The sequence below is a fragment of the Semicossyphus pulcher genome, unplaced genomic scaffold (genome assembly GCF_022749685.1).
Source record: "Semicossyphus pulcher isolate SPU_LCO1_2020_fin unplaced genomic scaffold, fSemPul1.0.p SCAF_17, whole genome shotgun sequence".
In the NCBI taxonomy this organism is placed as follows: domain Eukaryota; kingdom Metazoa; phylum Chordata; class Actinopteri; order Labriformes; family Labridae; genus Semicossyphus; species Semicossyphus pulcher.
The window spans coordinates 1,440,245-1,454,568 of NW_027211681.1; the positions used below are offsets into that span (position 1 = coordinate 1,440,245).

Here is a 14,324-nt window from a genome sequence, read left to right on the forward strand (position 1 = left end):
ACTGTAAACCTCTCTGTTGGTAAGTAAACTCTTTGTAAGCGTCATAGGTCATATAGTGGTATCTTTATATTACATTTTTTTTATTATTCGTTTTTATTGGTCAAACCAAATCTACTTTAATAAATCTACTGATAAATATACCAAACAAAATGATTGACCTCTTGAATATATCTCCTCTCGAGGGAGGCGGAGGTGATATTTGGTCTTTTTGAGAATAAGGCTGGTGTTTTTTTTCCTTTGTTATTGTCAACAAATCCCTTGAAAAGACCAAAACCAACAGTGCTTTATTATTCCCTCTCAACATTATTAGATTTTTCCATTCTGTCTGTGGCTCGAAGCCCAAACCCCATCTGGACCCACTGAAGATATAAATCTTTAAAAACATGTCAATATATATTCTCATTTTTAAAAGGCTTAATAATTTCCTTTAAAAGCTGAGCACTGTACTTTAAAAAAAATACTCAAAAAGTAGTAAATAATTAATTTGTTGTGGACTATTTTCAGTTGCGGATTAATACACATTTGGGGAGCTAATTTTAAGCAGCAGATATGTTTGTGTTTGGGGGATAATTCTCATGGCATAAACAACAGTGCCCAAGTTAATTTTAGCAAAGGAACACGTCAATGCAACAATGTTGCTCATTGATGGGTTTTTGGATTTGTTAACCAATTTAGGCAGAGGAATAAGATACATTATGCTATAAGTACACAGGTCAAGTGTGATCGGACACAGGTGTTGACAGTCAATGCACAGAGGCAATGCATGAATATCCTAATGAATATCAATAACATCAATAACATCAATATCATTAAGTCCAGAGGTGTTCATGAAAGAGCTGGGTCTTAAGCTTCTTCTTAAAGGTGGAAAGGGACTCTACGGACCGAATGGAGTTTGATAACTAATTCCACCACCGGGGGGTCTACAGAGGAGGAGAGTCTAGTTAATGACTTAGGGCCCAGGGGCAGATCCAGACTTTCTGAACTGGGGTGGCCCAACTGGGGCACTGACATATTGCAGGGGTGGCATGAAGCATGTGTCCACACACACACACACACACAGAAATTAATAGCATTTAATTAACCCTTCCTTCTTAGCTTAATTCTTTAAGGACTCAAACAGAAGATGTGTGGTCAGAGTAACAAGTTAAAGTACTAAAGGAAATGTGCCACATTGAAATGGAAAGAAAGCGACTAGCAGCCTGTTGCAACACAGCCCAAATAGTTGATTTTAACACATCCTGCCTGTTGATTTTAACACATCCTAGTTTTGGATTTTGGTGTGGTACTTGGGGGTGGCCAATCAGATTATAAGGGGGGCCCAGGCCACCCTTGGCCACCCCTCTGGATCCGCCCCTGCTAGTGCTCTGTTGTGATGGGCATTGGGCAGGAGGGAGTGTAGACCTGGATGAGGGAGTTCAGGTAGGCAGGTGACTTTTTTGTTGCTGTTTTATAAGCAAGAAACAGGGTTTTGAATTTGATGCAAGCTGCAACTGGGAGCAGATGGAGAGATATAAACAGCAGTTCAGTATTATCACTTAATATAGTTTTATGTTTATAAGAAGGACATTTTTTCATGGACTATGACTTGTATGTATTCAGTGGTGGCAAACGTGGCTTCCCCTGTGCAGATGGCCATGTCACAGTCGTGGGAGACATGCTTATCACTATTCTCACAATCTTTTTCTGTATCGGGGTGCTAATCAGTTGTTTAAGCTTTTTAACTGAGTCATTTCCTCCCAACTTCAGTAGGATAGCTTTTAGAGTTTCACATCGCACGGAACAAAAATAATACCACTCATCCTGGTGCGGAACATTTCTCCTCACATCCGTCTTAACCGTCAACACCCACACACGCATGTAAACCTGCACGCAATGTTTTGTGCTTCCTCACTTAGAGAGTCGCTTGCTCACTTAGGAAACGCAGTGAGCGAGGACTAATTAGGCCGCCTGTCCCAAGTCTTAAGGGACAGTAAATGGGATCTGTTGGCACTGTAGTGTTCCTTTGATCAAGGCCTGTCAAACACTCACAGTGCTGCCGTGTGGTTGGGAGCCTCTGGGGAAAACACACCCACATACACCAACCCACACGCTTACACATACAGAGTGAGCTAAAAATTAAGATTTATTTGTCTACCTATTGACACATCTCTGCTTTTGTTCTGGAAGAGAACAAGTGTAGCCTAACTGCACTTCATAGCCGTATTCATGAGTGAACAGTGCAACTTGTTCTGTCTCTTTTATAGGAAGTCATCATTCATTTGTAATGCTTCAACTTTCCCCGTGGCTGCATATTTAAGAGCTGTGTTATGATGTGGGTGTTGGGTGAGAATCCCTGCGAGAGGACATTTGTTGAAGCTAATTTGGTGGAAAACATATGGGAGCAACTAGCTGTACCCACATTTAACAATTCAAGTGCTTCAGTTTGAGGAAAATACTTACGGCATGAAGTGACATTCAAGACCCTGAAATTGTTTCCAACTGTGCGGCACATATGGACTGGACATCAGGGACATCTCTCATGAGTTAAAATAGGAATGCCTATTGAAATATTTCATTCATTTTTATCATGTATACGTTTTAGTTGATGTCGTATCCTCTCTTAAACAACATGTTTTTGTTACATAAAAGCAGCAATCATGGCAATGATGCATCACCTAGTAAAGTTGTTATGATAACGTGCTAGCAAATAGTTTCTTATTTACAATCCAGCTGACAGAGAACATTAGGCTTCATTTGGACTCATGTTTACGACCACCTGACAAACAAGTTTCTCCATTATTCCCTCAGCCAAACCCTGAGGGAAATATGTGGCTCTTTAGCTGCTAAATGCTCTACGAGCTACTTTGTTGCTAGCTCTGTCAGACAGCTGAAATGCTGAACAGTTAGATCACAACAAGTTTACTTACTTTGCTTAAAACAACTACATGCTATAACTGGAAACCCTGATAAGAGACTAAACCAAAACAATACAGTTGAGGGCGCTAAAACCAAAACTAAGAGCTTAAAGACAATAAAATGTCCCTTAAACTATGGTGTTGAGTTTGCTGTTAATTCTCTACGGGTTTGTCACTATGAGTGACTCTTTTCACATTACATATAGTTAATGAATTCCTAAATAATACAAATAATTTGATTAGTGCAGCTTTGATGGAATAAGTCCTAAGTCCTAAATCATCTTGTATGAGACATATAAGGAGTGGAAACAAACTTAATTGGCATCCACTGATACTTAATATGATTATCATGCAAATTAAACAGATGAAATAAGATTAAAGTTAAATGATCCCTGTGAGAGAATTAAAATATACTCTATAAATACATTATATTATACAGTTTAATGGACTTATTTGGCTATATCTTGAATAAGTAACGTGTAGGAGTGATAGTGGAAAGACGCTTCAGCAGGCTTAATGCTTTGTAATAAACAACATGCTCACCGGTATAATACTGCCGTAGCACATGTTTTTCCATAGAATTTTATTTCCAAAAAGCAGTCAGAGAAAAGTAAAACAAGCCAGTCAAGTACAACAAAACAATTCCCCAAAGGGAAGAAAAAAAGAACAGCTGATATAGACAGAAGGCCTGATGATATATACAACAGCAGACATCTTTTTGGTGTTGCAGAACCAGTGAATCACTCAAAAAACTCATGGTATCTTCAAGATTAAAACAAAAACAAAATAAGTTTCTTTCAATGGACAGAGAAGGTTCTAAAAGTCAGCTAAGGCACACAGAGCCTCCCCGGAAAGAAAAATAACGGGGGAAACATCAGTTCAGAGAAGTTTGTGCAACAGTTGCTCAACAATACATTCCAGCAAGAACAACAACAATCTGGCATGTGATTTTCTCTGAGAGGCAAATAGGACAAAGGTGTTGTCACAGCTGTCCAAAAACACTGAAACAGGTTATGTACTTTGATCAATAAACACCACCAATTCACTCTGTGTCCCGTTAGTGACACTTCAAAAACTCTTTATAATTCAATGTCATTTTTACCACGTCTGTATTTACATGTACAATACCTCTTAAACAACATTTCAATATAAAATACTTATGTACATCTTATTCATTTGTTAATCATTTTGTTACAAAATAGGACTTCCACAATGAGTTACACTTATTTTATTCACCTTTTCCAAACTGTCATTGAGCTTACATAATAATCAGTATTATGTGCAGTAATTGTTCTGAGCATGGTGGCACTAGAAGTTAAAAGGAGGCAGCAGAAGCCGGCCAGTGAAAAACAAAGTAGTCCTTTCCGACCCCAGAAACAGAGCAGGTTTGAGAGGGAAGGAGTGATAGCAACTATAATGGACACATCCGACAGAGAGGCAAGGTGAACTTGACATTAATGAACAGTAATGTCTCTTAATTAGCCTGTGCAAAAACACTCACTTAGCCCGTGTGGTGGCTGAACAATGTTGACACTCGCAGATTGAAGTCCTAATTGGCTTGAGATGAAACTTATTTCAAAGTAAACAAATATCCGGCCGCACTTCTTGTTCAGGATGTGCTGTGGTTCAGAGCTACCCTCAGCCTAATAAACTCGTCTCAGATGTCCACAGATTGTCTTGATGGCAGAAAAGGTTCTTCAAATGTAGATAGAGTTGAAAAGGTGCCATAGACCCGATTGAATATACGATCCATTTGCAATCAAGACACATTATAATATTCACTTGTAATTGTACGTTATTGTCACAGCATGAAGATCACCACCACGCACGTCGTTCTGAAACTGACGGGAACCATTAAACACCAAAAAGCACAGTTTCTTCTTCGATGTCCGCACGTTGTCAAATGTGTTTGGTTGTGAAGAGTGTTTTTGTGCACCTTCTCTGTTTGGTGAGGTTGTCAGGTAGCTGACCTCTGACCTCGAAGGTCGAGGTGACTTTCTCTTGTGATGCACTTGGAAAACAGCCGTGTAAGAAACCAAGACAAGAAGTTCTATTCAGACAGGACAACACTGACTAACACACAGATGCGGGCCATAAAAAGGTACAGTATAAGTTTGGGGTGTTGGCCTTTGTAAATAAAGGCGGCTTTCTTTACAAAAAAATATTTATCATGCTGCCAAGGCAGCGTCGCAATTATTTAGTCACTGACTAAAAATATCAGTATTTATATAAACTTATAAATAAATAGCGACTCATGGACCCCCCCACCTCCCCAAACCCATTCACACATTTTTAAGACTTATGTATAATCATGTACACAAAGTGTCATTGAAATCACTGGAACAAAGTAAAAAAGAATTACACTGAAATAAAGGATGAGAGTTTTAAGGTCAGCTTGAGATAATTGTGTTTCAAGTTTGAGGCAGGTCGGTAACAAAACCAAGTCAGACAAAACGATTCTCTCTCTGTCCTCTGCCTGTCACAACATCTTGATTTCATTACACAGAAAGAAAACAACTCTACTATGTGAATGTTAAGTCTTATAACACTATTGAACAACCACAAATGAGGCATTCATGAATTCAGAACACTAAAATGACTACATTGAATTTCTATTATAATCCAAATAGGTTTAATTGTTCTGAGAAGGCCTCTGGATTTGCATTTCTCTTCTTCCTTATTTACGCAATGTGACTGCAGCAGATGGTTAGACGGCCACAACAGCTCCACATCCTGATCAGGCACTCAACTGAAAGAAGTTGTGCTGCTTTTTCTGATTTATTCTGCTGATTCACAAACTGAGTCACTGGACTATCAGGAACTCAAGAGATCTGAATTAATTGGCTTTAACAATATTTGTTTTTCGAAATTTTTCCTAAGCAGGAAATTTGGTTCGAATGGTACTGTAATCGTATCAAGGAATCTTTTTGGACTGTTGTGGCATATCTGAACGCTCAGATATCATCTGGTTTAGTTTATGTTGACATAAACATGAGGCACATTTAACTCAGTACCAGGCTTGCTTCTTTCTTATGTCTTACAGCTAAGGCCTTTATGCAGCACTTCTTTGTCTGCTGTCAGTGTCAACAATCCACACTCACATGACCGCTGTGCCCCGTGCAGGGCTTTAAAAGCTGACTTCATAATTCATTCAGCAGCAAAATAAATGCTCCAAAATTGCAACGTTTGATCACAGTAAAACTCAGCCATGAGAAGAAAAATAAATACACTGAGAAACTGAAATAGCAAAGCCAGCATAATCCCCTAAAAGGAGGAACCCCGTGGGAGGATCTGAAAAGCATTCTGCTTGCTTTCTGTCCAGTCACCACCCTCCTAAAAAAATCCACTTTTTCTTTTGTTTCCTTCTCTGCGAGACAGAGGAAGAACACTGTTCCTTCCCCGTCTGCATCAAACCCCTTAAATAAATATAAATCAACAGTGAATCTCCTTTGCCGTGGCCTCCTGTCCAGCTGGAGGCCTTGCTGCTACCTGATGCGCCCGTCGGTGCGCGGTGCTCCCAGATGGGATTTGGGGTCTGGGCTTAGGGAGCTCCAAGGGTTCTTGGGGCAGGCCTGCATGACAGGGCAGGCGGTCGGGCCCACAGCGCAGACATCAGCTGCCTCCCACAACTCGCCCACCAGGCTGTCTAACCAACGCTCCAGCTCCGGGCCGGTCAGAGCTGCGTTCCTCTTGGCCTGCTCCACGTAGCCCAGGCTGACGGGGATGTTGAGCACTGGGTTGAGGCCGTGGAAACTCTGCTCCATGTAGCTGTTCTTTGCTGGCCCGTTGTGGAGCTTCAGAGTATCCTCTGGAGAGACGTGGAAGGGAAGGAAGAGAGAAGAGAAAAGGAGACAGATGAAGTGTGAGAAGAGGATAATCAGCGGTCAGACAGAGAGAGGGGATGGAAGAGGGGAGGAAAAGTTGAAGGAAAACGGAGGAAAAGAGAAGAGGAGACATGAATGGTAAAATATCAAAGCAGAGAACGTGATTTGCTTCGTTATTATCTGAAATACTTAAACTGGTTGCTAATTGGCTCGGATTGATTTTCATGACTGGACTCGCTTAATCCTTTTCTTTGATGTGGTTTGTCAAGCCACTGCAATGCTGACTTTTTGGAAACGGTCAGACAGACTCTGACACGCCCTCATTCTTTCTTCCCATGACGGTCAAGCCCGGCAGGAAGACAGAAAAAGTAGACACAACTTTAAACACTTTCTCCACCCTGAGTTCCAGTGAAGCTGTAAATTCCTCACTGGTCCTCTAACTGGGGCGCTGGCATGGCTGAGCAGACATCAGCACTTTTCATGCCCTGGTGACAGAAAGACACAGTCAGACATGAGCTGCTCCACCAGGAAAGGACAAGTCTGACCACCGCCAGCTAGCTTAGTGTTAGAAGAGTGTGATCTGAAGTCATGCATCTGTGTAGTTTTGTGTTGTGTATTTAAAATGTGTTAACTGTGCATGTGTGTGTGTAGTCATGTGTCTGCTGCTGCCAATGCGGGTGGAAGGCCACGTCATAAAGTTTTACTGGCGCTGCATTGTAGGAGGGAGACCTGGTGCCAGACATGGCAGTAAATTAAAGGCGGGTGGATGGAACAGCTAAGCTAAAGGCACACACACACACACACACACATACACACACACACACACATTGAGAATAAGCCAGGCATACATGATATTAGGTCTCGATGACTATAAACTACACTTAAACATAAAAAAAGTTGACAACTCATTACACCTAAGAATGATGTTTTCCAGCATTAGATCAGTGGTATGTTTATGATTCATGTTGGAAATTTCTCATTGTGTGTGAATTAAAGGCCCACTGCTTAATCTAAATGTAGTCTGACTCACATGATGTGGACTGTCTGTATCAGCCTGCAATTTGCAGTCGCATATTTCCGATGGATTTCTCCTCTGCTTCTACTCTTTGCACATTTATGTTTTAGAAATCCCCTTTGCGATGTGAAACAACAACCATAGAGAAGGCAACCTAAATGTTGAAAATGGCAAGTTAAGATTAAGATCTTGCAATAAAGGCAGGCTTTAGGTCTTCTATCCTTTAATCTATGCCTCTCCACGTGCAAATGTTGCACCAAACAACGTCCCTCTGGACTCTATATTGCATATCGTTGCCCAAGACGATTGTGATTAATTTAAAGAAATAGAAGAAATCCCTTGCGCAGGATTATGATAGCATAGTGTGGAGATCTGGCAATGCAATAGTGATCCAAGAGTAGCCAAAGTGCCCGTACAGTTTATATGATTTATGATATAAGCATTTGTAGTGCCTTTAATATTCACTGGGATGACAGTATGTAACTTAACAGTGGCCACCACTGCAAAAAGTTTATCAGAATATATCAGAGCGCTGAATTTATACTTATTTCTTATGAGGAATGTTTTATTATACTTTTGTGATAAAGGATTGTGCTGTTAAAATGTGGTTAAAATAAGCTCATAGGAATAAGACGTGTGTTAAAGTCAGTGAACTAACTTAATTATATGAATTATGCAGCAATATCATAGTGAAGTTTGCAAACATTAGCCACCATAAGCTACTTGTTATACTAGAAGGCTGTAGCAGGAATGCCTGAGTATACTGGTTTAAACAAAATTGTATGTTATGAAAGAAACTTCAATGCACAAGAGGAATTTGTTATTTCCAAATAAAAAGGTTACATATTTTGCTACTACATGAATAAAACAGGACTTCATTTTCAACTGATTCTACTCTTTAATCATGTAATAATTACCCCATATTTATATAGTAAAAAAAAGGGTAGACCTCCTGGGGCCTGTGTCCACTATCAGTGTTTTTTGCACTGGCAGCGCCCACAACCTCAATTTCAGAGCACTTCACACTGGCACTTAATTTTGCTAGGTTACGAAAGTTATGAAACAAAAAAACCCGTAAAAACAAGGACTAGTGTCCTGGCATAAGCAGCAGAATTTTTACCATCGAAAAAACGAGATAAGCGTCTCCTCCTCCATTGTTTTGACAAAGTTGATATCGTAAGTCCCGCCCCTTCTTGATGTTGATTGGTAGGTGAGGGAGAAGTGACATTGATGAGCGCGTTGGTGTTCCAAAATTTGAACAATTTTCGTGTGATTGTGAGCTCAGAGAGAAAAAAAACCTGACGCCAACAGCGTCTTGGTGCTGAGGACGCTGAGCGATGGTAACGCTTAACTGCATTGATTTTGTATAGAAAATCGCTGCTGCCAGCACAAAAAATCACATAGTGGACACAGGCTCTTATGCTTATACACAGGGGTGGAGCACTGATAGGTCAAATACTTTACTTCACTGAACTTTCTTTGTTGTTTCTCTTTATCATTTAGGCTTTGATTGAGTTTATTAAACAGAAACTACACAATTATTGCAAAGCTACGGTCTAAACCCTCATGTGACTTTTGGAGCAAACTGGCGGCTAACAGAATATTACAATGCAGTCTCGTCTCTTATCCATGCTGGCTGATTGATTTAATTGTGTCATTGTTTTTGGAGGGCTTAGTGTGCTGTTGTTGAACACTGTTGTGTGTATGAGCAGCTCACAAGGTTATTAAGGGTGACTTGATGACAAACAACCGGGGTCTGCAGAGGCCCAGAGGCTTGATTACAAAGGGCAGCAATGCAAATACAGAGCTATGTGACTGTGTATGTGTGTGTGTTTGTTTGCTGACATTTTAGAGCACCTGAACTTAAAATAGTTACTTCACAGAAAATGCATTATTTTATGACAATACGTTGGTGTCAACTGAGAAGAAAACACTTAGAAATTGTTTGTTAAACTTAATAAATTACTGTATTCATCCTCTGCCGTTTCATTTTCATCATCTTGTACATTCACTACTTGTTTATAGCAGTTAAAGGATAACTTCGGGATTTTTCAACCTAGACCCTATTTTCCCATGCATTTGTGTGTAAGTGACTAGTGGAGACAACAATTATTGGAATCGATCCAGTATTCAGGGAGGGAGCACCGGCCGGCAGCTGCGAAATGAGATACAATGTAACTAAACGGGGCAATAGGTTGAAAAATCCCGAAGTTATCCTTTAAAGGGGGGTTGGTGGTGTGATTCAAAGCTAAAATGAGCCTGTCCATCACGGATTTAAAACAAGAAGCCATGTGGCCCTCAATCTGAAAAAATTTACAGCAGGGACAAAAATGAAAAAAGATATTTTGCAGGCTGTGGGTTATGTGAAATCCTATTTTACAGTAGCGAGCAACTGTAACTGTCCAATAAATATATAACGATGGACAATATTAACCTCTGGAGTTAGAAGTAAGTAGAATAAAATATAAATATTCCAGTTAAAAAAATGTAATGCAGAATGTCTTATTTTTGAAGGTCTATTATACTTGTTATTGGATCATTATTACTGATGCATTAAATGGACTGCACTTTTATAGCTCCTTTCTAGTTGTCTATGCCGAAAAGCATTATACTGCTGTGGCTGGTTGAGGTGGAGCTAATATAATAAACCCTAAAAAGTTACCCACCAACTCCTCAGTGGACAACACAGCAGAGAGTCAGTGTTATAAGCTTTATTGCAGAGCTTCTGTATTATATTGCTCTGTGTCGGTCTTATTTGACTATTTTTAGAGCACCATCTGGATATATATAATGAAGTGTTTGGCATTTGGAGTAACTTCTTAAGTACTTCTTCATAAATCATTATCTGTTGTTGACGAACAGCTCAGCAGTGCAGTAAGTCCAGCAAGGCTATTTGCACAAATAACAAAATCGATAGTAATTTTGTGTTGATGAAGCTGAAACAAATGGCAAGTGCTTGTTATAAATAAACCTAATGACAATCACAGAGAAACGGCTCTCTCACCTTGTCTTATAGGCTGGTGCTTGCTATAGGCCAGCGGGGCAATGAGGAAGTGCATCTCAGCCACAGGGCTCCAGTGGTGCAGGATGCGGACGCTCCACACACCAGGTCTCAGAGGCTGGTTGAGCGGAGGGCGGTAGTGTGTGAACTCGGCGCTGGCATCGATCAGAATGTCGTAGGTGGCTGCGATGACGTTGGTGGGGTCGATCCACACAACTGTGACGGTGACATTAGGACCCTTGTTCCACTTCTGCATGCCCACTGTCTCGTCCATGGGGCCCATCAGGCCGCCGAAGTTTCGGAACATACGTTCTTTGGCGTCCCACTCTGTACCGATCTGACAAGAGAGAAGGAGAATAAGAGGGAGAGAAAACAGGAGTAGAAGAGTGAGTGACAGAATGAGGTAAGAGGAAAGACAAGCAGAGAAGCCACAGCAAAAAGCACAAGAGATGCGGGTATATATATATCCCCACCTGCTACTGCACATAGTGCACAGAGATCATAAATAAGTAACAATATCTTCCATGCACCACTATTTGACCATACTATTAAAATAACCAATATCTGCACTGAATTATCATGGGAAATAATCTTCAGCATGCATTTTTCATCAAACAGCACCACACTCCAGCACATCCCTCCCCACAGCTGTTATATAATGTTATAATATGCAGAAGCTTACAAGCCTGATTGTTTCGTTCTACATGTTTGTGTCTATCTGTCCACACTTTCTGCTTCTGTACGCCTGAGTGTTTCTTTGACAAGGAATGTGAGAGGCAGGCTGAGGAAAGGCGTACGACCATATCCCCTTGGGGTGAAGATCAAATGCATCCCTGTTTGGTCTCCGAGCACATTTCAGAGAGATAGAAAGATATAAGTAAGGCAATGACAAGCAGTATCCAGTGTGAGCAGTATTTAACCTAAACAGAAGCTACAGAGCAGAGGATTACAACCTAACATCAGTGAAGAAAACCCCAAAAGAGGAAGACATTGACATATGCTGGAGCACAGCAGCAGCCTTTTGACAGTAAAAAGAGTTAGCTTCAATAAATATGGAGTTTTGGAGCTTCAAACAGACTGAAAAGGCTGCATTCTCTGGGACAATTTTGAGGAACTGAATGTAAGAAAATGTACCAGATGATAACAAAGTCAAATATATCTTTGGTGAGTTATGAGCCATACAGCGCCTGTGGCTGCAGAACAGTGAAAGAGCTGCCAGCCTGTCGCACACTGGAGCACTGCCAGTGAAACAATGAGGCAATTTAAAATTATTACGTCCTGTAAGCTTACATAACTAACATTTAGTGTAAACACCAGGTCTGGTTGTTTGATTGAACTGAGATTTATAGGTTATGTCTTTTAAACTTATGATATGACAATAGAAGACTTGTTCTGTCACTCTACAAGGACTCTTGAATGAAATGAAATAAAGCAACACCAAAATAGAACACAGAATAAAGAACAAACAAAGAAGAATACAGGAGAAAAGCTAATCGGTTTCTTCATTGCGGTGGAGTGTGTAACTGAAGAGGTGTGATCTGTGTGTGTTGGGTTGCTGAGATTGCAAAACGGTGTGGTATGCAAAATGAGACACAAGGAGAGATCGAGATTGATGGGGGAGATGGGGTGATAGAGAGGGAGGCCACAAACGCACACACACACACACACACACACACACACACACACACACACACACACACACACACACACACACACACATACACACACACACACACACACATATGCACACATGCACTGACAGTGAAAGATGTCTGGGGTGTTGGCAGAAATGTGAGAGGGATGGCGGCTTTAGGAAGCGCTCATCCTTACAAAGCTAGCTGATTAACACAGCCTCACCCTGCTGCACGATCAATGAATGCCTGGAACTGACTCTGCATTACATCCTTAGAGAATTCAGATTGGGATGTACAATATAAATAGACATTACTTGCATAAATGAGAGAGTGTATGTGTGTATATTGGTCATCCGTAAAAGACACCTCTCTCATCGCAATTATTGGACTGACCTCTGCCATTTCTGCTCCTTGGACCTTGGTTCTTTTCTCTTTAAATGACTAATCAACTCTCCTGTCTGGCACCTCTGAGCCTCACTGCTTTACTCAAGGCTGACTCGCTGGCACAGACTACATCCCCGATTGATTGGCAGAACTCTTATTCAAAACCCCAGAAAGAAATGAAGGAGGGAGTTTTGACAGAGAAATCTCACTGGGAGAGAGTCTTGTAGAAGACAGACTAAAGTTAGAATTGTTTGAGGGAGATTCTGACAATGTTCACATGCTGTGTGTAGGAGGGGACCCCTGAGACTCGCCTCTGGTTCTTACACATAGTTTATTCTGAAATAAACAAAAACTAAGTGCAACATAAATAAGGCAAAACTGGTGCAGCAGTCAAAGTTCCACTTTTTTGAGCAGTTTGAGGCCAGACGAGTGGGCCCTGCTTCACTCCACAGGCTTTTACTTCCTCTACAACACACATGCATGGTGCATACTGTAAACACTGGTTAATACGGTGCACATGCAACTTGTTGACTGGCTGTGTGCCTCATGACTGAAGTTCATTCCCAACCCTGGTTAGCACAGAAGATGTCCAAAGGCAAAAATTGCACAATTCGTGTATTATATCCTGACCTGACCTAATATGTTCTTATTCAGAGAGCTTCAGGGTCTTTAACCCACACACACACACACACACACACACACACACACACACACACACACACACACACGCACGCACACAAATACACGCATGCACGCACAGGGTGGCTTCCACATCAGCTAAAAGTTTGAGGAAACTACATTTTAGTTTATTTGCAATTATTTAAATGCTAAACCTTTACATTATTTGTGACAAAGGTTTCAGTCTATTTTGGTGTTAAAATTGAAGGTACATCTGCAGCTAAAGGAGAAGTCAGCAGGAGGAGGAAACTCTTTCTTCCAGTATGAAAGTGGGTCAAACAGGGATTAGCTTCTGGCCCATTTCAGCCTCAGCCTATAGCTTACCATGACCTCCACATTTATCCTGTCCCTCGCTGCCTCTACCCAGTTAGCTTTGGCTTAAGACCAACACCCAATCAAGCCTTATGACCGCTCACCCAGTCGCTGGCTTATGACCTTCCTTTACTTCCAGCTGTACTTAGAAGTTCATACTTCTGTGCTGATCTGCAACCTTTACCCCCTTTTTCAATTGCCCCCAGTAGAGAGACTGATCTGTTTACTCACACTTTCCACTCACTTAAACCAATTATGCAGACCTCATTTATCCTCTGCAATCGAAATGACAAACCTCATACCGACGCGTACATTATATGCTCTACCTTTCTCCACCTATGCCTCATCATTCGTGTCCATTACCCATATTACTCGTTTCACCTTCTGATCAATCCCCTGCCTGACTTAATAGGAAACATTAAATACCCCCCTCTCATAATCCACCTCTATTCCACCTCTTCCTTCTGACCTGGCAACCCTGCAGACCTTTCCTTCATGTCATCAGTTTGCTGGCGCCCACACTCTAACACCTCCATTAAATATGGAAGGTCAATTCGATCAGGCAGCAGTACCGACAGCCCC

The 14,324-nt window shown here is 41.1% G+C and overlaps 1 protein-coding gene across 1 annotated transcript in view; it reads right to left on the reverse strand.

Moving 5' to 3' along the window:
• Positions 1-3,440: 3,440 nt before the first annotated feature.
• xylt1 (xylosyltransferase I) overlaps positions 3,441-14,324 on the reverse strand; it is an 81,882-nt gene continuing 70,998 nt past the window's right edge. The window contains exons 10-11 of the mRNA XM_069666190.1: positions 10,738-11,071; positions 3,441-6,702 (exon numbers count right to left, since the gene is read on the reverse strand). Of these exons, the coding sequence (XP_069522291.1) occupies positions 6,380-6,702; positions 10,738-11,071 (657 nt within the window). The 3' untranslated portion in view covers positions 3,441-6,379. The remainder of the gene's footprint in view (positions 6,703-10,737; positions 11,072-14,324) is intronic.